The sequence below is a fragment of the Nelusetta ayraudi genome, unplaced genomic scaffold (genome assembly GCF_046127955.1).
Source record: "Nelusetta ayraudi isolate G7.1 ecotype Tasmania unplaced genomic scaffold, CSIRO-AGI_Nayr_v1 ptg000001l, whole genome shotgun sequence".
Classification (NCBI taxonomy): domain Eukaryota; kingdom Metazoa; phylum Chordata; class Actinopteri; order Tetraodontiformes; family Monacanthidae; genus Nelusetta; species Nelusetta ayraudi.
The window spans coordinates 99,314-123,307 of NW_027466051.1; the positions used below are offsets into that span (position 1 = coordinate 99,314).

The 23,994-nt window shown below is 41.1% G+C and overlaps 2 protein-coding genes across 4 annotated transcripts in view; one reads left to right on the top strand and one right to left on the bottom strand.

Moving 5' to 3' along the window:
* LOC142900070 (NACHT, LRR and PYD domains-containing protein 14-like) overlaps positions 1 to 23,994 on the top strand; it is a 90,793-nt gene that overhangs the window by 8,809 nt on the left and 57,990 nt on the right. The window lies entirely within an intron of this gene.
* On the bottom strand, positions 18,355 to 21,592 carry LOC142883376 (uncharacterized). 3 transcript variants are annotated; one of them, XM_076019462.1, is made up of 6 exons: positions 21,490 to 21,592; positions 20,449 to 21,337; positions 20,143 to 20,310; positions 19,613 to 19,768; positions 19,305 to 19,397; positions 18,355 to 18,968 (listed from the first exon to the last, which is right to left on the bottom strand). In XM_076019462.1, exons 2-6 carry the CDS (start codon positions 20,593 to 20,595, stop codon positions 18,672 to 18,674), a joined length of 861 nt encoding a protein of 286 aa, XP_075875577.1. In that variant the 5' UTR covers positions 20,596 to 21,337; positions 21,490 to 21,592; the 3' UTR covers positions 18,355 to 18,671. The 3 variants fall into 3 exon arrangements, with proteins under 3 accessions (XP_075875577.1, XP_075876377.1, XP_075874724.1); XM_076020262.1 differs by lacking the exon at positions 21,490 to 21,592 and having other exon boundaries at positions 18,355 to 18,965; positions 20,449 to 21,449; XM_076018609.1 differs by lacking the exon at positions 21,490 to 21,592 and having other exon boundaries at positions 20,449 to 21,449.

The window sequence follows — 23,994 nt, forward strand, 5'->3', positions numbered from 1 at the left end:
TCTCAGTTCACCACCCAATTATTGATCAGTTCATCTTCATCAGGCCTCAGTATCAGTCCAACACTCCATGGTCACATGACCTTCATATGTTCCACACTTGACATGTGACTGAGAGTCTGCTTCTTCTCACCAATCACTCCATCATCTCCATCAACAGTCAACGTCTCTGTGATGATGCGTTCAAGGACCGTGAGTCCTGACTCCTGCTGTCTCTTCTTCTCTCTGCAGGTGGAGGTGAGGGAGGATGAGGAGACTGAAGAGGAGAGCTCCATCTAGTGGTGGCTGACAGAACTACAACCAGTGGAGATGATTGACACGCCGAGGCTCTGCCCCTCCTCCACCTGCAAGCTGCACACACACACGCACACACCAGTCCTCCTCCAGTGGACGCGGGAGAAGCAGGACTTGGAGCAGCTGGTCAGTGAAGGCAGCAGCAACACAACCACTGGTTCTGCTCTCATCATCCACGGCTGGAACATCTCAGCATGAAGGTCTCGCACATCAACAACACACTGATCTGCTCTCACTTGAGAGTTCTCCATCCAACTCCACCTGGTTTCTCAGGTGAAGCACAAAGATGAATTTCTCGAAGTCTGACAGCGTTATTAAGGTTGTGTTGTTGATATCAGACATTTATTTCTGGTTTATGAGTTTATAAATAAATCAGATATAATATGTTGTTTCATTTGAAACAGACAAAGTGATTCATGACAACTGTGATTGGGACTAAAATCATTATTGAATTATAAGAAAAAAGAAGTTTCTCTCAAAAAATAATTTATGGTTTTTATCCTTGTGAGATGTTTCTGTGGAGATCTGAGAAGATCGTCAATGAATCAGAAGGAAACCAGATCATTTATTTTGCTCTTCTCTGTCTCAGGTCTTTTCTGGCAACACATCTGTTTGTTCATTTGTCAAAACACTCATTCAAATTTTCCTCCTATTTATATGATCAGAATCAACCAATTCTTTTTTTTTTTTTAGTTTTTAAAACTGAGCTCAAACATTGTATTTCAAGGATTCATTATTCTGACAATCAAAACCATCATAAACTCTGACCTGTGTGACCTTGACCTCAACTGATGTTCATTTCTGCTGTTTGAACATTTTCATTGTGTATCTTCTAAAGTCTTGTCATGGGGATTCTCCATACATTAATAACTGGTTAGAAGTGTTTGATCAATAGGCCACACCCACTTCTCCATTAGGTCTCAACATAAACCAAATTAATAATCTAAATCAATCTCAGTCTTACAAACAATTCAGTTCAAATAGAATTTTTCCCCAAGAAAGCAATCATGCTTTATAATTAATCAGCAGCAAATGAAACAGTCTGGCTAGAAAGTCGATAGAACATCAAACCAGGCTCTTCATTACAACCTCTATTACTCTCCAAATAATTCACTCCAATAGAACTGCACTTGTCCTTATCTCACATTACATCAGATCACAAGGACAAAACAACAGACAACAATCCAACTCATCCAACCACACACTCCTTCACTGCAAAGGATTCTGGGAATCCCAGACTTTTCAATGAGTATTAAACCTCCATCATCATTTACAACTTCAAGATCATCACTCCATTACTTTTTAACATAGTTTATACCTCAGTCTTTGAAAGACAGAGTATGTTTTTTTTTTTAACTCCAACATCAAACAAATATTAAGCAATAAACAGGGCGACCATGTTGTCAACATACATACAGCAAAAATATCAAACGATACTCAAAGAAAACGAGAAAATCAATCAAAACTTCATCAATCTCAGACTTCTCTTCACATCTGTATTAACAGAACATTCAGTTTTATCACAGAGTCTCTCTGTCAGTCTGAGGCTTAATTTCTATATGTTAATAACACCTCGACACATTCCCACTGGTAGCAGTGTGGTTTTCCAAGGCTGGAGAATCTCAGAAGGAAATTTATAAAATCACATAATTTTAGCACCCAGAGGCCAACATGTGTGTGTTGCGCCAGACCAAAGGGGGAATCTGGACCAGCAGCAAGGGTCACACACACTAGGAAGCACTGTGTAACGAGGTGTTTCGGTTACCTGTGGATCGCAGTCATGCACCACACTTCAGCTGATGTTCGTCCTAATTTTAATGTGAACTGCACATGCGCTGTGTCAGCTACTTCTTCACTGGATCCTCTGCCTTTCCACAGCACCATCTAGTGACAAATGGGTATCTTTTGAAACGTGTGTGTGAATGTATGTCTGTGTGAAATATCCTGTCAAAGTAAATGTTAAAATAATTCAATAAATATGAAAAAAAATAAATAAAAATAGGGGTGGTGTCTGTTTATAAAAAAAAAAAACTACAACATACTACACCCCAACCTACTACATATGGACAAAGAGACACATGGTCACCCTAGATGATGTGTTCTAGGCCATTAGCAATGATGGACAAATATTTCTTTATTTTATTTGTCAGTCACTTAGAAATCAACCTGTTTTCTAACACACAACATCGTTCATGTCATTTTATCCACAAAATATATTCTGAAATGTTTAAAAATGAATGATTGATAGTGTGTGCGCACGCATGCACACACGCACACACTTGTCACGAGAAAAGCAGCTGAGTGCAGCCGTCATGGAGGGAGAAGCGGTCTGAGCGCTACCTGCGGCATCGACCTTCGGCAGGAAGGACAGATGCTCCTTGTGGTCTTCAGACAGAACCAGCAACATCCTTTCAAACACAACCTGACTGTCGAGATAGGGCCGTACCGGAAGACATACAACTCAGTCAGTACGGCGGCGGACCTGTTGGTTGGAGGCGAACTCCGCCTACTTCCTGGTTTCGTCATTTCTAGGAGCTACGGTATCCAAGTTGAGACAAATGTCATTGCACGTATCTACTGCTTCCAGGTCATGTGATCATTTGACTGAAAATTAGTATGGCATCATAGTGCTCCAGTACACCTGTTGTGTTTTTCACATGTTCAAATCATTCATAAATGTTATATGATGATCTTAGCACTTTAGCTGAATATATATTAGGTGCTCCGGCTTTCTCCCACAGTCCAAAAACATGCATGTGAGGTCAATTGAACACTAAATTGTCCGTAGGTGTGCATGTGAGTGTGAATGGTTGTTTGTTTCTATGTGGCCCTGCGATGAACTGGTGACTTGTCCAGGGTGTCACCCTGCCTTCACCCTAAGACAGCTGGGAGAGGCTCCAGCAGAGCCCCAGACCCTGAATAGGAATAAGCGGGTATAGAAGATGAATGAATGAATATATTAGGTGGCGTGATATTGTTAATCAAACCAGTGTTGTAACATATTGATATGTCTCTCTTTAATGCCTGCTTTATACAGTATACCCACACTTTTACTTTGAAAACACATCAATCCTACTCCTCTACAACAGAAACGTGTAAAGTCGATTTAAGTGAAGTGACAAAGTATTTCTACTTTGTCACTTGCCACCTCTGGCCACAGGTGTGTGTGTGTGTGTGTGAGAGGAGTTCACTTCACATGGACGCCTGTTCTTGTCTTGCCCCAATGGCGGCGCCAGAGAGCTTTAGTTTAACGGTGCAGTGGTTGGTGGAATAAAGTGAAAGTAAAGAGCAACAGAACAAGAGTACCCAACTGCAGACCCATGGGCGCCGCCATTACTCCAACCCCCTGACTCCACGCCGGAACTCCACGCCGGAAGTTAGTTAATCTTTTTTTTAAATATAGTTTTTAATAATTGCGCAAAACAGTACAAACAAAAACAAACAAACAAAAAAAAAAAACCCAATAGCAACAAACACTATTGCCGGACATGGGCTCCACTATAACTTCTATACCGTAACTCAACGCCGGAAGTTACTTGATCTTTTTTTTTTTTTTTATGTATTTTTTTTAATAATTGCGCAAAACAGTACAAAAAAAAAAAAAAAAAAAAAAAAAAAAAACCATAGCAACAAAAACTATTACCAGGGGGTTGCATACATTAAATATTTTTACGGTTTGCACAATAAAAATAATTGTAGAAGGCAGATAGATTCAGGGTCTTGAGAGCTTTTATGTTACTATTATTTTCAAATAATTAATAATTAATATACGGTTGGACATCGTTCTCAAATGTAAGAAAAAGGGTTTTAATGCATTTTTTTTTTTTTTTTTTAAAGGAAATGGTAAAATCAGGTTCAATATAAGAGAAAATCAAATTATAGACATCGACTCAGCGAAGTTAAGTTAAAAGTAATTTAAAAGTAAATTTGTAGGCTACTATAAAACAGTTATATAATAGTTCAAAGCTCACAATCACTAAGTTCTACCAGAAAAATTAATAAAATGGGACTTTACACAACCAAATAAACAGAGCACTTTCTGATTAGGCTGTAGTTGCAACATGCACACACGGTCAAAACAAATGTCATACTTACTTTCACATTAACATATGGTTACTATTCATTTAGGTCAACAGCAAAAATAAAGGCACTATAAATCCTTGCTATTGTGAAGTGTATCAGGAATGGGCAGCAATGTGAATATAAGCACCTGATCAAAGCCTTCAGTGACTGGAGTCACAAGAACTGTCCTACTGAAAAACCTCAAAGACCAAGGAAATAATAATAGATTTCTTGCAGATCCAAGCCCCCTCTTCAGCCAGAGTACCAGTGGGGAAGCCCTCAAGGTGGTGCCAAGTCATAAATATTTAAGTGTACAGCTGGATAATAATTTGAAGAGGTCCCTAAACAGAGACACTCAATAAATAAGGGCAGAGATGCCTTTTTGTTAAGGAAGCCAAGATCTCTTGACATCTGTAGCAAAATGCTGAAGATGTTTTGTTTGTGGTGGCATGTGTGTTGTTTTATGCTGCAGTCTGCTGGGGGGGGGGAGGGGGGGGGGATTGTTTTAGGTTTCTGATGTGTTCATCTGCCTCTGCATCAAATTCAAACACTGCACAGACACAGCTCCCAACATACTGTTTTTTTCAAAGGCACAGAAAAGCAGCTTGGCCAAATGACTTCAGTCCTGCTGGTTGATTTTTCATCCAGCAGGGATCTCCAGGGACAAGCATTATGAGTAAAACAATGGCCCCAGAAATCACTGCAACAGAACAGGTATTTCCTGCTTCTGGAGAGGTCTTCAGTATCCCATTTTGTAATTATATGCATGAAATAATTCTATTTAACCGTTATCAGTTTTCTGTTCATTCTATTTTGTTTCTAAAATGTAATAAAAACAATGTCATGTCATACTGGCAATAATAATTTGACTAGAAGTTCGCACAATGCCTTTATTAAGAAAACTGACCAGAAACAAAACGCTTCCAGGCTTCAGTGGGCCGTTGTGGTGGCGGGTGGCTGTAGAGTGGAGGCTTAAAAGCTGCCACGAGCCAATGTCCTCTCGGCATTCAGCCTTGTCATCCCGTCATTCATTAAGACTTTAATAAAGATCTGAAACACAGTGACATGATTCAATCAAACCTTGTGATGCTGTAAAGGCTCCACTCAATTTTCTTTAATGATTTCCAAACAAATAAAATTGACCACCCAATAATTTCCTTCCATTTCCCAAGCAAACTTGATTGACCTTCTTACCTCAGTTGGGTGCCTCATGTGAGTGTACCTAAACCGGAAGTAGAAGTTAATCGAAGAAAAAAAAAAATTGTTTCATTTTATTTTATTATAATCATCATCATTATTTTGCCAAACCGAAGCATTTTTCAAAGCTAAGACCGAGGACATTTATTTTAATTTATTATAATCATTATCAACCTTTTCAAAACCGAAGCATTTTTCAGCCACCATAGATGTCTGGCAGAATTGGACCATGCAGGACTGTCGCAACCCGATCTGAGTACCTGCTCGAAGTGAGTCGCGCAGGCGCAGTTGATGCGGGATTGGAATGCGCATGCGCGGATTTATCAGACGTTTTCCGACACGTTCCTGATGTGAGTCTCGTGTTTGCACCGGAAGTAGAAGACAAGTTTCTATTATGAACGAACACTATGTCAATATTCCCCAATATTCACCGATTTTTGACAGTTGATTTATAGGCGTTGTGTGCGTCGTATAAGGAATATACTCTCGCCAAATTGTGAGATAATATGATGTGTAGCCAAGATAGTCAGCTGAGCGATTGGAAGCATATCACTAAATGCTAAAATGTTCCGTTTTTCTAAAAGTAAACACAATATATGTCATACAACATAATATAATATAATATAATAAAAACAATATGTCATCACTCTTTGATAGAGATGTCCTGTTAATAACTTCTGTGAGGCCAGGTTTAGGTACACTCACATCGGGGAGAGTCGGAAAACAGTATTTGAAACAGTCGTAAAATTGTCGTAAATCCGTGCACGCGCATCCCACTTCCGCATCAACTGCGCCTGCGCGACTCACTTCCAGCAGGTACTCAGATCAAGTTGCGACAAGGGCTGTGTCTCAATTCAGGTTCTGCACCCTTGAGACCGAGTGTCCTCCGTCTGAAGGAAGCGTTCGTAGACTTCCCAGCCTAGAAGGACGGACCAAACCCCGCCTCCCCGGTAAACACTAGGGACGGTCTAGCCTTCGGCGTGTTTCCTCGTTTCGTCACCGCCGTTCCCTCCGGCTGGCCAACCCCAGAAGTGACGTTTTTATAGTATCAAGCTAACCATTGGTTCGCCATCTAACGATGCCGTTGGATGATCAAATAAATAAAATCCTACGTTAAAAACTGGATACTTTATGTGAAACGTCAATATTTAGATTTATATGTCGTGTCTTAACCAATACATGCCGCTAATTTCAGCTGACTTCCCAGGATCCCACGATGCTTTGCAGCAGCACGCAAAGCACCGTGGGATACCCAAGTGTGCGAAGGATAGTGCGGTGTATCCTTGGAATCAGCTAAAACGAGTGCGTATTTCCGAGGGCGCATTTTGAGTGTCCTAAGCACCCTCGGGAATTGGGACAAGCCTTCACGCAGTGCTATGACGCAACTTCCTTCCAAAATGCGCACTTCAAGGGCGCAGAACCTGAATTGAGACACAGCCCAAGCCTCCTCAGCGGGAAGAGGAAGTAGCTTCAGCTCTCCAGTGACTCAGAGATGTCGCTACACTGCCACCTAGTGACCAACCAAGGGAAGTTAGCTCATGATAGTTGAGCGTACACATTAATCATTCAATCAATCAATCAAATTTTATTTATATAGCACCTTTCATACAAAGGCTTGCAACTCAAGGTGCTTAACAGAAATTAAAATCAAATATTAGTGAAGATAAAAGAAAAATAGAGCAAATACCATCCACCCATGTCCTCCCAAGTCACATACAGGTTACCACCCCCCCACCCCTCCCCCACACGCACACACACACACACGCACATACAAACACACACAAAACATCCCAGAAAACAGTTTAAAAATAAATAAGTAAATACATAAAAAATGTCAGTCAATCAGCACAATAAAAATTGAAATGGCAAGGCACTGAGAGACCTGTAGTAGGAAACAGCCACCCACGGGGATCACCCATACTGAGAGGGTCCCTAGAACGATGAGACCCCTCCCAGTGAGGAGACCCCCTACAGGGAAACGCTGGAGCTAAAAACAATACAGGAAAAGGAAGTTAAAAGAATAATAATAGTAACAATAATGAAAATAAATAAAAAATAAAATAAATAATATAAACTAAACTAAATTAAAAAACTATAAGATTGTAAAAAGTAAAAAGATATACAGGAAATAAGATAGTAAAGATAAAAATAAGATAAAATATTCAATAATCCTAAAAGCTTTAAAGCTAAAAAGCAAGACAAGTAAAATACAAATTAAATAAATCACTTAAAAGCCAAACTAAAAAGGTGAGTCTTAAGCCTCCCATTAAAAACATCAACAGTCTCTGCAGTCCTGATTCCCTCTGGCAGGCTGTTCCAAAGTTTCGGACCGTAGTGGCTGAACGCAGCCTCTCCATGGGTTCTGGTCCGAACACTTGGAACAATTAATAGGCCGGTTCCAGAGGACCTCAAGATCCGTGAGGGCTGATAAAATAAAGGATATCTGATAAATAAGATGGTCCAAGACTGTTAAGACACTTGAAAACTAATAAAAGCACTTTAAAGTCGATCCTGAATTGCACAGGGAGCCAATGCAGTGATTTTAAAACTGGAGTAATGTGATCCCGCCCCCTGGTCCTAGTAAGCACACGAGCGGCTGAGTTCTGAAGTACCTGTAAGTTACAGATAGTTTTTTTCGGTAGACCAGAGAGCAGGGCATTGCAGTAGTCTATCCGACAAGAAATAAAAGCATGCATCAGCACCTCTGTGTCTGCCTGGGAGAGAAACGGGCGGACTCTAACTATGTTCTTAAGATGATAAAAACCCGTCCTTGTGACGTTTTTAATATGCGCAATAAAACTAAGCTCAGAGTCAAAAATGACGCCCAGGTTCTTTACAGATTGTGTTGGTTTAAAATGATGAAGTTTTGGTAAAAGTTTCTCTCTCTTGCCTTCAGGACCAATAACTAAAACCTCTGTTTTGTTCTGGTTGAGCTGTAGGAAGTTCGCTGCCACCCATGACTTAATATCTAAAATACATTTTAAAAGGGTATCAATAGGCCCTGTGTCATCAGGAGACACAGCAATGTAAAGCTGTGTATCATCAGCATAAGAGTGGAAGGTGACGCTGTGTCTCCTGATGACATCCCCAAGGGGAAGCATGTGAGTCTGTTTAATAAAATGTGGTGATCTACTGTATCGAAGGTAGCGCTTAGATCCAGTAGCACCAGGACTGTGAGTTTATTTGAGTCCGCATTACACCTCATATCATTTAAAATCTTTACAAGGGCTGTCTCGGTGCTGTGGTTCATCCTAAATCCAGACTGATATTTCTCTAAGATGTTGTTTGTACTTAAAAAATAATTTAATTGGTTAAAAGCAATTTTTTCTAAAATCTTACTTAAAAATGGCAAGTTGGATACAGGTCTGTAATTGTCAAGAATAGTTTGGTCTAAATTGCTCTTCTTCAGAAGGGGCCTCACCACTGCCGTTTTAAAGGCAGCAGGGAAGACACCCGTCTGAAGAGAGCAATTGTATAAAATCTGTTCTTCAAAGAATCCATAAAATGTCTTTAAAAGTGATGTGGGAATTGGATCTAAAAGGCAGGTTGTTGGGTTTACCTGGGAGAAAACTCGACCAAGTGTCCTTGCATCAACCAGGGCAAAACTCTCCAGTCTTTCCTTGGATAAAAATGACAGTCCAGATGTATTAAAAGATACATTTTGATGCGCTAAAAGACTGGACCTGATGCCATCGATTTTACCTCTGAAGTGGCCTGCAAAGTTCTCGCAGAGAGCGTCAGATGGCATCTCTGGGGATTTTTTAAGATTATTATTAGTTAAAAGGTTGAAGGTGGAGAAAAGATACTTTGAATTATTTTTGTTTTCTATGATAAGTTTTGAAAAATGGGAGATTCTTGCCTGTTTGATTGTATTATTGTGACATTTTAGTTGTTCATGAAGAACTTCATAATGAACGGTGAGTTTGCTTTTTCTCCACCTTCTCTCTGCACTCCTGCATTGTCTTTTTGATTTTAAAATCTCTGGTTTATGTCTCCACGGGGATAAAAGCTGCTTTGGTTTAACAGTTTTTGTTAAAAGTGGAGCCACAGAGTCTAATGTGGATTTAAGTTTGCTATTAAAATTTTCAACAATAAAATCACAGGGTGCAGGTAAAATTTCAGCAGGAGTGCATTTTAAAACCTCAATAAAATTTGCAGCCACCTCAGAGGTAAGGCAGCGTTTCCTCACTGTTCTCACCGGGGCTTCCTGTTGGTTAAAACTGGCAATGTTAAAATACACACAATAATGGTCGGACACGGCCAGATCAACAACAGAGGACACACCAGTGGACAAGCCATAGGTTATGACTAGGTCCAGGGTGTGTCTCCTGTTGTGAGTAGGCCGTGTGACATGCTGGTTAAAATTCATGCAGTTTAAAAGGTGTAAAAACTCTCTTGACAGTGGGTCAGAGTTGTTGTCGATGTGCAAGTTAAAATCGCCAGTTATTAAAATTCCATCATAAGTTGTCAGTGTGATTGATAAAAGGTCGGAGAGCTCACTGATAAAAGCAGTTGAGTAATGCGGGGGTCTGTATACATTAATGCAAATAATTGGTGGACTGCTAAAAACAAAAGCATGGTACTCAAATGATGAGTAACTGTTAGAAACTTCCTTTGACATTAAATTGTTTTTAAAAATTGATGCAGTTCCACCTCCTCTCTTACATCCCCTGATAGAAAATAAAAAGCTAAAATTTGGTGGGCAAGCCTCGGTCAGGACAGCTGGAGCCTCTGGCCAAGCCATGTCTCTGTTAAAAGCATACAATCTAACTTATTATCTAAAATCAATTTATTTATGATAAAAGATTTGTTTAAAAGGGAGCGCACGTTCAGCACGGCCAGGTTAATGGTCGTGCCAGACGTGCGCGCGTGACCACGGGGAGATAAAATGTGTGGATATAAAAGATTGCTTCTGTTAAAACCAAATTGTCTGTATGTCTCGGGGGAAAGTCTGCCTGTAGCGTGGGTTGTGCGGTTGTGGGTTATGTGTTTGTTGCGTTTATATGGTCGATGATTCATTATTACAGGTATGGGAGCAGGTGTTGGTGGAACAGCAGTAGCAAGCTCAGTCCTATCAGCACTAGGGAAGCGTGCTCTGTGGGAGGCGCTGCAGGAGGCAATGTCCACAGGGTGCTCCGTAGAGGAAGTGGTCGGCACTGAGCAGGGGGTGTGACGCGAAGACAGTCACGCAGGTGTGAGAGACGCTGATTGTATGGTGTATTGGATGTTTGAGGTTAACGTGCGGCTACCTAATTTGTTTGGGTGAAGTCCATCATGACGGTAAAACGACGGGCGATTCCAGAATAAATTAAAATTGTCAATGAAGTTAAAACCAATGGTGGTGCAGGCGGCGCGGAGCCAGGAATGAAGTTGCCTGGAGTCGACTGAACCGCTCTGCTCCGAGGCCAAGTGTTGGGAGAGGACCACTGATGAAGATTGACATCCCGCAATTCTTCAGGGCCACTAACAGATCATTAAAGTCACACTTTAGCAGCTCGGATTCCCGACGACGCACATCATTGGCTCCAACGTGCAGGACCAAACGTTTAATGGAGTGTGGGAACGACTGCAACAAGTCCGGGAGTTTGTTTTTAATGTCATTGACGGTGGCTCCTGGAAAACAATGAGTGGTGGCATTGAAGAAACTGACTTTTCTAATTATGGAACTACCAATGATGGCGGTGGTTGGGGCAAACAGTGGCTGAGGACGAGGGGCCGAGCGCTGGTGCTCCGTCGGTGTCACATCATCGGCGGAGGCTGGGGTCCCGCACGACTCTACAAGACCCAGAGCGCCACCAGAACGTCGCCGCACCCTGAGAGCAGCCTCCTTCACCAACCTGCGCCGAGAGGTGGAGGTTGCGGACCTGACTGAAGGTTCCAGCGCAGACGACCCAAAAGCCCGGGCCGCTGGCAGTGGACCAGTCAGAGAGGAGGCGAGATGGTCATTTTGGAGGGGAGGGAAGTCCTCAACACTCAAGATGTCATATTTGTTGTCCATCTGAAGCTCACAAGGCGGAGCAGGTAACGGACTGGGTCGCGCCCGCCACCCTCCCAGCACTGTGGACCAGGGCTGTTGGTTGGGAGTGGAGCTGTTAGCTCGGAGCCTCGGATTGGGGCTAAAAGTGAAAGCTGCCCTCGCACTGCCGCTCAGCCATTTAGGCTTAGCCCCCTGCACCAGCCACGTATCCTCCCGGATGGAATTAAGTGGTGGAATTGAAGACACTAGCCCAGGTGTCGTTGCGGCAGGCGGTTCGTCGGCGCGGAGCTGGGGAGCTAGGGCCGATCTCTCAGCCGGAGCTGAGCCAGTGAGCCCGGGATCTGTGTCCATGGAACCGGGACCGAGAATCGGGATGGTTGAATCCAGATCCGCGAGTCCGACTGAATCGGGACCAGTAGGACCCAGGCTAACAACAGAATCCAGCCTCATCTCTTCATCCCTGATCCAGTAGAGGTTGGAGATACGCTGCTCCAGCTCCGCGATCTTCTGCGATTTGTGGATACAGCTGTCACACTCGTGTGGGGAGGTAAGTGGAGCCATGCGGGGGGCAGGCGGGACAATCTGGAAACCAGAAAAGAAACTCCGGCAGCAACAGTGTAGTGCAAAACGGCGTAGCTCGTAGCTCTTTTACTGGTGTTTATGGCTGTGGGCCGCAGTGGAAAACTTACACGCGAGGACTCCAAAGAGGAGTCCGCTGCGTTTTGTTGTCTTAGATCAGGGTGGGTTTAGGTCCGGCAAACAGCGAAACTTACCAGCGCGGGCCCATTTCTGGGCCCGTTGAGGTGAAAACGTATCCTGGATAAAACTTTGCCAGGTATCTGCAGATACTCCGGTGTCCAGGAGTGGAACAGAATGTGAGCAACTGTTGGTGCTCTGTTATATTAGTCTCTGGTAAAAACTCTGGATGGTATTTGTGCCCAGGGTGGAGGTAAAAACCGCGGCGTAGCAATATAGGTCAGAGCCGAGTGTGCTGAGTGTGCCTCACGGCGGCCATCTTGACTGAATCGAATGCTTTATGTAAATTGGCTTCTCCTTCAAAAAAAGAAATGAACACCCAGAATGGCATTCAAACATTACAGTTGTGATATATGTTTTTATTATATAATAAAAACTAGAGCTGTCAGTCGATTAAAAAAATTAATCCGATTAATCGCATGGTTTTCCATAGTTAACTCACGATTAATCGCAAATTAATCGCATATTTTTTTTATCTGCTCTAAATCTACCGTAAACTGATATTTTTCCATTTTTTTAATAATCATATCAACATGGGAGTAGGCAAATACTTGCTTTCTGCAAATGCAGCATGTTTATTCGTGTTGGAGCAATGACAAGTACTACTAACAAAACAAAAGATGCACAGGGTAAAAAAAATAATTATAAACTCAAGCCCAACAAAGATAACAGATGGGCATAACTGTAACATTACATAGTAATGATTACTAGTACTACCAAAATTTGTATATTTTACTTTTCAACCCGAACTTGAACTATTCATCCCCTTTTTTCCAGCAGCCATTAACACAAAAGGATGACCCGAACTCAGGTGTCCATCTCAAGACCTCTTTCATGATCACTGACCGGCATCTCTAGGATCAAACAGACGTATTTTGATCAAGTCTTCCTCTGTATGTGTGTGTATTTGTTTAATCTCTCTCACACTCTGATACAATGTACTGACAAATATAACATATACAAATATTGTTGCGGCGAACGCTCGTGGCGTCAATTTCGACCTGGAACAATTAATTGGCCACCCGCATGCACCCAGCGAATATAAGCGGAGCGCGCCAGCAGGGGCGTGGCAGAGCAAGCGAGAGCGAGGACGCCAGTCTGCAGGAGACATTCGCCGGAGCGAAACCGCGTACGGAGCTGTGCAAAGTGCAACCGAACTTTTGAGACTGAACAGACAGCCGGTAAGACCACCAGCCATGCTGTTCAAAGACTGCTACGACTGCTAGATGTTGCACCTGCGCCGCATCGCGCTTGTTCCCAGCACCGGCGCAGGAGGACACGTGGGGCATGTAGATCGCACTTGTTTAGATTTAATTTAAAATGTCACTGCCTACTGATTGGTAAACATAATTAATAAATAGAATAGGTAAACTTAATAGTTAATAATTAAACCTAATTGACTAAATTAATTGGTTAAACTTTATTTATTTATTATTAAATATCCATTGTAAATAGTATATGGTGTGAATGTGTTTAATCAGTTGAGCCAATTTAACTTGTTTCTTTTGGGTTTTTGTTAAAGGTTTTTCACCTGTAAATGCATGAGGGCAGGGATCAAAAAGAGGAAATAAAGAATGAAACCTGCAACAAAGTCCTGTGTTTGAGTGAAGCCCAGCAGAAACGTTCAAGTTCGGTGCCTTTTCCTCTCAAGTGTGGGAAATGCACAGTCCAAACGGAGAGGAACACTTGACAAATATGATCGAATTTGTCATTCGGTTTTTATTTAGAAAATTCACCAGATTTTCTCGTTTTTATTTTGAGCGACTTCCTGTACTATTGACGAGGATTGCTCGCGGCTCGCGCACAAGATAGAGCAGACGCCGAAACGACAACTGCATGGCGCGAGCCGCGCGCTTGTTCGCGTCTAGTGTGAACCACCACATCGATTAACGTGGGCGCTGAATGGAAGCGCTCGGCGCTTCGCTTCCACGTCCAGTGAACTGACGTTAAATGCATGGCGCGATCCGCGAGGGGAGCCGCGCACCTGTTCGCGTCTGGTGTGAACTACTACATTGATTGCACATGGGCGCCGAATGGAAGCGCTCGTTTCCATTTACAATTGACGCCTTATCCATGTTAGTCCTTCCTAGTGCTCATCTACGCTCAGTGTCTTTTTCTTTTTTTTTTTGTTGTGTTTACAAGCCGGCTGTAAGCGTGTGACTGTGTGCTGTGAGTCAATTCATTTCCCGTTTTCACAATGTACGGAGCGGCCAAAGGTTCAAAAAGCACTGTGTGCGTTAATCGCGTGATAAAATAAATTGTCGGCGATAAAGCAGTGTTGAGTTAACGCGTTAATAACGCGTTAACTTTGACACCCTTAATAAAAACATATATCACAACTGTGACCAAACACTGTGTGTGCGTCACACTGACACTGTTAATAAGAATTACTGATGTAATTTTCACAATGTTTATTCTCTCTTCTGTAAACGTGCTGAACTTTGACCCCAAAGCCAAGGTTCTCTCAAATAATACCCCTCTAAAATATAATTTCCTTTTACATTGAACGACACAACAGCTGAAAAAACTTCAAGCAACAACTACAACGAATAATAATTGAATAACTAAGAAAAGAATGTGCATCTTTTAAACCCTTACAAACAACAACAACAGTAACCAGTGTGTTTTTCCAATGTGAGCAGGAAAAAGTTCCAATATTTGTGTACAAATGTAGGAAGTAAAAGTTAAAAGTCAGAAATAAATACTCATGTCAAGTACAGAACAACAGAGACTTCATGAATTTCTTCCAGCAAAAAGTAGAAGATATTAGAACTGAGATTGGGAATTCTTTGTCTTCTTTGTCTTCCACTGGTCACATGGCAGATCTTTCTCAACATGGCAACCCCAGTGTTTACTTTGGGAGTTTTCGGCAAGTTGGACTCTCTGAACTTGATTCTCTTGTCTCCTCTGCTAAGTCGACCACTAGTCTGTTGGACCCAATTCCAACCAGGCTTTTAAAGGAGGTTTCCCCATTGCTTCATTGTGTCATTCTTAGAATAATCTTTCAAATTATAGGCCAATCTCGAACCTTCCGTTTCTCTCTAAGATCTTAGAAAAAGTTGTTGCCAGGCAGCTTGTGGACATCTTAAACGACAACAATCTACTTGAGGCTTTTCAGTCAGGCTTCAGAGTTGGTCACAGCACTGAAACTGCACTGCTTAAGGTGAGCAATGATCTCTTGTGTGCATCTGACAGAGGTCTTCTCTCTGTTCTGGTCCTCCTAGATCTCAGTGCAGCATTTGATACAGTTGATCACATCATTCTTCTTAGGAGATCAGAGGATGCTATTGGCATCAAGGATCGCGCCTTGGACTGGTTTGGATCTTACTTGTCCGACCATTTTCAGTTTGCTCATGTTCGTAATCATTCATCAGAACGTAGGAGGGTTCGTCATGGTGTCCCTCAAGGGAGAAGGGTCCAGCTGCAGACTCGGAGGAGGCCGTTTTAGGCAAAGGCTGTTTCAGGCAAGGCTACTTTGCGTCGGATTTGACGTCAGAAGGATTCGGTCCCAACCCGAAGTAAGTCAAACGTGGAGTTTATATGTTTAAAATGCGCTGTAAATGTGAGATAACTTAACTGCAAAATGAGCAAAAAGCCGTAAAGAGTTGTCTTATGTTAATGTTACGATAACAATAACGACGGTGGTATTCAGTCCGTTAACATCAATGTGAACTTTATGCTAGCTTGAATCCCTGCAAAACGAACCTGTTACTCTCACATTTCGTGATGGTAAAACATAAACCGCCAAATAATGTTATTTTTAAGTTAAGTAGAAATATTTTAGCACGCCCAGTTGTTAAATAATTAATTGATATTATAACTACGAAGAGTGTGTGTGTGTGTGTGTGTGTGTGTGTGTGTGTGTTGTTTTCTCAGAAGCTCTATTTTTAATGTTCCCCCTCTTTTTTTCTACATGGGAAAAAAAGTACGGGGTAAAAAACATGTAACAGTGTATGATATCCTATTATTTTCGACTGCAGTTATTTAAAAAAATAAAAAAAATAAAAATATTTGTTTTTTTACTAGTATGGCCATACTTAATTATGTGACATGTGGTGCAGATAATTTACTCAGATGTTGTATATTAAAATTATAAATGGTTATTGAATAATTTTTCAATTTAGTGTTCTGTTAGAGGGTATACCATTTACAGATGTGGGCTACACAATGCATCCATTGCCAGGCAATAGTGCCTGGTACCCTTTATGAAACACCTTAATCTGAGCAAGCAAAAGCACCCTGCTGTGATGGCCACATGCTGTTTCGAAGGTGCCTGCGTCTCCACGACCCACCGCTGCCCAACCCTCAATTGAACAACTTTCTACTGACCCACCCGCCACTGCACCACCCTCTGCTGACCCATTGTTACTGTCATTTGATAATTATTTTTATGTTTGATTACTGAGTATTTCAACAGAATAAAATCTAACATTTTTTTTTCAACTTAAGGGTGACTCTTAACCTCTTGCTACATTATAGATCATGCAGCCATTACGAAGAGAATTGCTCCTCCTAGACTCTCAGTACCAAAACTATCCATACGGGTTTGCCGATGGGGATTACAGAGCCCTGTTTAGGTTGACCGATAAGACACACTGCATGCAGAGTTCACTTAAAGTTATGTTTTGACTACGTTCCTATAGCCTGTACTTAAAGCAAAGTATTCTTCTGTCAATATATGTATGTTTTCACCAAGAAATCTTGCACAGCAAATTGACGCTGGGGAACACCACGCCAGGTCAGAACCAACGACTGTGGGGTTTTTACACTCATGGTTAGACGCCTATAGTGAAAGAGAGAGAGATAAAGTGTTATTGCAAAAGGAGTTTTTGTGTTGTTGTTTTTTTAACAATACACTTCTTAAGAAATAGACATGGGTCATTTAATTTATCAAGTTATATATTTTGGCTGGGATGCAAATTTAAGTTTTATTTGATGTATTTATTTTTTAACTTTAGAACAGTTTCATAAAGCCTTATGCAGTATGCTAGTATAAAGTCTTTTTAATTTGAATTATTAGAATGCATAGGAAGACAAGTTATTATAATTAGATAGATAGATAGATAGATAGATAGATAGATAGACTTTATTGATCCCCTTGGGATGACTCCCTCAGGGAAATTAAGATATTTTATTATGTTATAAACCTTATGACATATTAATTTTGCAATGTCTCAAAAGTGTAAATATTTTAATAATATCTGGCCAAACATGATTTAATTCTTAGTTTACTTGTTGAACCTGTTACACCGACTATAGATTGCCCGGTGTGTATTGATATTGACAATCTGAAACAACAGCAATTTGACAGTTGAAAATCAAGTTGCCCCTGAGTTTCCGGTCTAAATCTACCGCTGCCTTTTCCGGGACCTTTATTTTGAAAGTCATATTGCTCTAAATCTAACACTTCCACTTCCGGTCTAAGTCTACCAGGACCTTTATTTTGAAAATCAAGTCGCTCCTGAGTTTCCAGTCTAAATCTACCACTGCCACTTCCGGTCTAAGTCTACCCATGCACTGACTTGTAAGATTTACTTAATAAAATCCTCGTAACTATTTGCACTCACGGTAAGTAAGTAAAAATCACTGCCGTAATTATCATTACATTTCAGTCACTAGTGTCAAGTAAAATATACTAACCATTAAAACTAACGTTTTTGATAATATTAAGTAACACTTACAAAATTACATGAAGCACATTTTTGGGAATATAAAGTAACTCTTACTACATTACAATCAGCATCATTTTGAGGGTATCAATTAATTCTTATTACTTTCCAGTAAGCAACTCCTACTCCATTACATATTTGACTTTAGTTATATTTGGCTACAGTAATCAAGTTACTCTCATCCTAAAACTAACTAAATCTTACATGCAGTTAATGACTACTTTAGTAAAAAAAAAAAAAAAAAAAAAAAACTTTATAGGTTTTTGGTTAGTCTTCACCTTTAAAATCATTTGACAAAGATCCCAGCAAAAGGTTCACAAACGTGCTTAGTCTGAGGCTTTCAAAATGCTTTATTGGTATATGTGAAAGCATCACCAAAGCAATTAGAAATGAAAATGGCATGTAAAAAAAAAACATCTAACAAACATGCCTGTTGTTTAGCATCAGAACACAGCGTCAATATAATTATGGTTTGTGAGTAGACTCTATTAAATGGCAATTAAAACAAACTGCACAATCACAACAGTGTCACCAATAATGCATTTTTTCATGAAATCTTAACTTGAGAAGTAAGTGCAGACGTCCCTCAACACATTTAAGAAAGACAGCATTATAACAAGCAATGAACATTTTGGAGTTAACACCAATGCATTAATTCAAACAACACTTTTTTTTTTACCCCCAAGACCATCTTCTTCCAGCATGTGTATTAGCAACATTCAAGACAGCAACCTAACCTTCAAAGTGTGCACTTTTGGGGAGAGCTTGATCCCATCCAGTTCAAGGAAACGTTTCTGAAATACCTCGAAGGTGTAGCGCAGTGTTTTCGGGTATGCCAGGTTAAGGGCATAGACCAGTCCCATGAGCAGCAGGCATACATTGGCAATATTGCGACATCCAGGCAGCATCTCCATGCCTTCAAGGATGATGGATGCATCCACCGGGTCCTCTCCATCAGCACCATCGATGACCAGAACCTTGATGACATGTAGAGTGACATCACTGCAGTTGTCCTGCTGCATTTAATTGAGAAAAAATGACAAAATGATATGAAGAAACAGATAATGGTTTCAATCATTTGAAGTTACTACCCTTTCCTTCCATTATCAGAGCAAAAATATTTAGACCATTAAAATGGCACAAAGCAAGCTTAATTGAGTCTATTTTCAAATTAATCAACATTATCTGGTCAGTTCTGCTGTGGATCCATGAAGAAACTGTGAGCTAGTGGGATAAGTTTTGGTGTCAATGATGAATGACGTGCCAGTTGATTGGCATCTGTTTGCACATGAGCTGCCTTGACTAAATGTACTTGTGCCTGTTAAAAAAAACAAAAAAAACAACAACTATACCCAGCAATTGTCGAAAAGGTCCCCCTCCTTCTCGCCAAGGTATAGGATGAGAGCACGGATAACTGCGTCACGTCTTGCTTCAATGCTTAGGTTCTATGGAAATATTAGATTAATACTGAATCAATAGTGCATACAGTACATATGTGTATGTTCCATGATTTTCAGAGATCAAGCGAAATTAGTGGTAAATACATGAAGCTGCGTGCCAGGATTGGTATCCACTGTGTGTGTGTGTATGTGTGTGTGAAAAAGAGTTAAGAGACAGAGCGATATACTGAGAGTGGGTCAGTGGCAGAGAGAAAACACACCTGACTCAGTTTACTCAAGAGTGGCCTCAGCTTGGTTCCCATGCAACCTCCCTTGGTCTTCATAAAGGCAATGAGTTTTGGTGTGTAAAAGTCTAGTTTTGAAAGGAATCGATGCTCCAGCGGAATTGTTGTAATTCTCCTAAACTCCTCCTTGATCTGAATTGACATAAGATAACAGAGGCAATGACAGGCAGACATGGCAGAGACGTTTAGAAGGTTTAAGATCATCATGGGAATCTGCATTGATAATAACGGACCAACACTACTAATTTAACTCATCTCACTCATTTTCAGTGACATGCAGACACTATATGATTGTCCAATGGAAGGCGGCAGCCTGCCATGTCAATGTGCAAAATTTTAGCTTGTTTAAAAGCATATCAACAAGCACCAACTATGCATATTGACATGGCTGTCCAATGACACTTGTAGCCCAATTAAATAGCATCTTCCAACAGTGCCTATTTTTTCTGCAAACAGCTGGTTAGTTTCCAATTGAGAAATTAACATTTCGAGACGCCAGTGCTTACCTCTGCTTCACAGAACAAGGCAGGCCATCTCTCTTTGAATTCGGCGACGGCTGGGCTACCTCTCACCACCTCAAGCCGTCGAATGGAGAAGGTTTTGGCCATTTTTTCTTGAATGACTTTTTTGTTGTCCTTCTTCTTAATTTCATTCAGAAGCTCTTGTCTCTCAACCTCCAAGTGGATAAAACGGGAATTAGACCAGACCCATACCCCCACACAGACTATCGTACTTGTCGAGACCCAGACCAACACACACTGTCCCTGCTCCCACACCGACACACTCACATCCACACATCTAGACAAACATACCTCTAGACTGTCTCTAGTCTCTCCACTAGGATGTGGAGGCAGGTAGTTAACTTCACCTCCTCGGTCTCTTGCAGTTCTTCGCCGCGTGTTGCTCTCCAATAGGCTTTCTTCTCCAAGAATTGATGTCCAGCTCTGGACATGGTACATCTAGCCTTCTCATTTTTGACCGGTAGTTGGCCATCTTGTATTTGATTCGCTGCTGCCACCCGTACAAGCCGGAAAATGAGGTGCCTGGCTCCCTCAGGCAGGGATGCCTATTTACCAGGGCTTCTGCAACTGCCGATATTTGCAGACCAGTGGGGTAGGCTGTGTAGTGAAATATCTCCTCAGCAAGCTTCTCTAATACATCAGAGTTCATGCTTGGATTTTGGAGAAGAGAGCAATCGCTTTTATAGGCCTTGTTTCCTGCTTCAAGGCACATTTCAACATGAGGAGAAAAGGTTGGTATCACAAAGTCGGTTGGCCACGGTTTGGATCGAAACTCTGTTGACTGATCTAAAATAATGGTGCTGTCGGATGAAGTAGATGTGCAACTGTCATTCAGGGAAGAAGATTCCTGTGGCTCAGGTTGAAAGGAATTTCCTGGCTCATTATTCAAAGGACTGAATGTCACAAAAATAGGTTCTTCGTTTTTAACTAATTTGATGGTGTCTTTGTCTTTGATCATTTCAGTTGACAGTAGAGTGAAGAACTGGCCATCAAATTCTTTGTCCATGTACATTACTGTGAAAGTGCTTTGGAGTTGGAAATGTTCATGGGCTGCCGCCAAGAGTTCATCAACAGTGTCAGGAATTCCACCTGGCAATGTTAACTTATGTACTTGAGTCTCCTCAATAATGACCCGAAGTTGAGCAGGGGCAGACATCATCACAGTCATGTGCAAGGACAACTGCAGTAGAAATAGAAGACAAATTGATTAGGCAGCAAATATCTTTTTAGATTATAATGGCCTGTAAGTTAAAGGGTCACAGTCAACCCTCTTGTATGCTTGCTATTGACAAAAAAAAATGGGTTCATGAAGCTATTAAAATGATACTTTACCTAGTGCGACAAACAGATGTGGTGTTTCAGAGAGACCATTCGATTGCCTCCTACTGCATAGGCAGTCAGTGGGTACTGGTCAGTGAGTTCAGACTGTTTAATTATTTTGAATGTGCTTGTGGACTCCAACTTGAAACATCTAAAATGCTCCCAGAACCATGCACTCTGCAGTTTGAGTACAAACACTACACTGTCATGAGCAATTATGAGTTGGAGTATTTCACCAAAGTCAGGCAACCCCCCAGTTGAGCCATATGCCACCATCATGCCAATGCCATAACTTGTTCCCTTACAGTCTATACTGTTTGTTGAATAAACAGCCTTCTCCTCAGGGAGTCTCAGTTGTAGAAATTCTTGAATGTTCTCATTTAGAACCTCAAATGGAACTTTTGTCATCCTTGAGACTGAGACAACTGTTTCTTTAATTTTTGCACTATGGAGATGGTATGCAATCATGTGCTGATGTTTCTTAGCCATGGACTTCACAATATTACGGAAGCAGCAGGTCTGTCTCACTAACTTCTTAAAGAAGTGGTGCAAATGCTTTAATAAGCTGTGGGTAATGCTCTATAAAATGGTGTTTAGGGATCAACCTTTCTTGTGGAAAAACTGAGAAAAATCTATGTCTATGTTCAGCAATTAGGCTATCTAAGAGACCAATGCTCTCATCTGTGTGGGTGGGTGACATGCACAACTCAACAATATCTTTGAGGGTCATCAACAGTTGCCACGCATCGTCATCTTCATGTATTCTGAAGCCAACCATAAGCGGAAGCAGCCTTAGTACGCACCAATTTTCATGAGCGTTGCCACCAATTGTTTTCTTGGAGGCAAAGGTAGGTACTATACATGTAGGACAATTTGTCTTGTCTTTCCCCTTGTATGGAAAATTCTTGATGATTGCATTCAGCTCCTCAAGAGAGAAGTACTTTTTCTTTATGAAGACGCATAAACACAATGCTAATTCTACAGGTACAATTCCCTCAAGTAAATTGTGTATTACATCAGGTGGGTAACCTGTTGTCACATGAAAGTGATCGAGCCGTTCTGTGATTGCACAAGGCCTTTTAACTCCATGGCTAGGGGTGTCACTGGCAGCAGCTGCTTCAACATCCAGCTGGTGTTGCTGTTTTGTTCTACAAGGAAATGAACCTGTCCGGACCTCTAGCTGCTGAAACTGGGTTCGCTGTCCAAGACAAACTCTGCAAACATATGAGCCAGAGAAACTTTCAACAAACCCCGCCAATGAATGGGCACTAAGGTTGTCGGCAATGACAGAAAATATGGTGCCCTTAATTACTTTTCCCAAACATGGTACAAAAATACCATCCTCTTCAAAGCTTTTCAGGTCAGTTAATAAGGGATCCAACACTTGAGGATAACCAAACTGCTTAATGTCATCTGCCTTACACAAAATCGCCAAGTAAATAGATGATAGAGTAGACCTTAATAAAGCAGGAATATGAGCTAACACCCAATAGACACCGGTTACTTTGTGCTTTTTACGAGAGGTGCCTAATGGATTACATATTTCAAAGTCGTCACAGTAGAGTAGCAGGGAAATTCTAAATTCCTCTCCAGATAGAAACCTATTTTCCTCAAAATGAGAACCGTCATGAAAACTTGTATAGTTTCATTTCATTTCACTTTCAGGATTTCTGACAAGGATTGTAAAATTGGGACATACTGAAATGACTTTCCTTCTTTCTTATCAAGTATGTATTCTACTGGCTCAACAATACAGAAATGTTCCTTTAAGTATTTGTCTCTCTGGTATGCTGTACCAAGAGGACCTCCTTCACTAAAGGCTGCACTAAGAGGATTTAATTGGCATATGTTAGTTACCAAATCTGTGATCACTAGTTCTCCAACAGTACAATTATGGCCCTCAAGTGTCTTTTGAATAATGTTCTTAAGTACAGGTGCAGATGCTGAGGAAGAGATAAATTGAAGCTCCCCTATAATTTCATCTATGCATCTACTTGGCACATTGAAGATACAGTCTAACTTGAGCAGTAAGGAAGCAAGCTCATCTACAATGACTTTAACCAAGTCCTCACCCTCTCCTACAATTGTTTCAGTAGAAGAAATGTCAGTTTCATCTACCAGTGAACAATCATCATCTGTTGCCTGACTTGGAAAGGTTTGTAGGATAGTTTCCTTAAAATCCTCCAGGCAATGAGAAGTGTGCTTTCTACTTTTATGTGAGGCAAAAGTTGTATATATGTAAGTGCTATAGCTACACCCTTTAAAAACACAGTGAATGGTTTTGTGCTTTTTCAAATGACTCCCAAGGTGTTCAAAATATTGTTTCTCCGTATGAAAATTACATAAATTACAAACAAGACATTTAAAAGAAACTATTTTCCCTGACTGTTCAGATTCTGGATGATCTCGAGACAAATGTGTTTTAAGTGCACCCCAACTTTTAAAACAACAAGGACAATCTGAAAATAAACAGGGAAGGGGCCGAGTGTGCGAGTGTTTCAATCTGTAATGCCTTAA

Bases quoted from the DNA above. Each gene is read 5' to 3' on its own strand.
- LOC142883376 (XM_076019462.1), bottom strand. From the start codon at position 20,595: ATGTACCATGTCCAGAGCTGGACATCAATTCTTGGAGAAGAAAGCCTA. The intron at 20,311-20,448 runs GTATGTTTGTCT...ATCCACTTGGAG, and splicing joins AGACTAGAGACAGTCTAGAG to GTTGAGAGACAAGAGCTTCT. The intron at 18,969-19,304 runs GTATAGTTGTTG...AATTAAATGCAG, and splicing joins ACCTTTTCGACAATTGCTGG to CAGGACAACTGCAGTGATGT.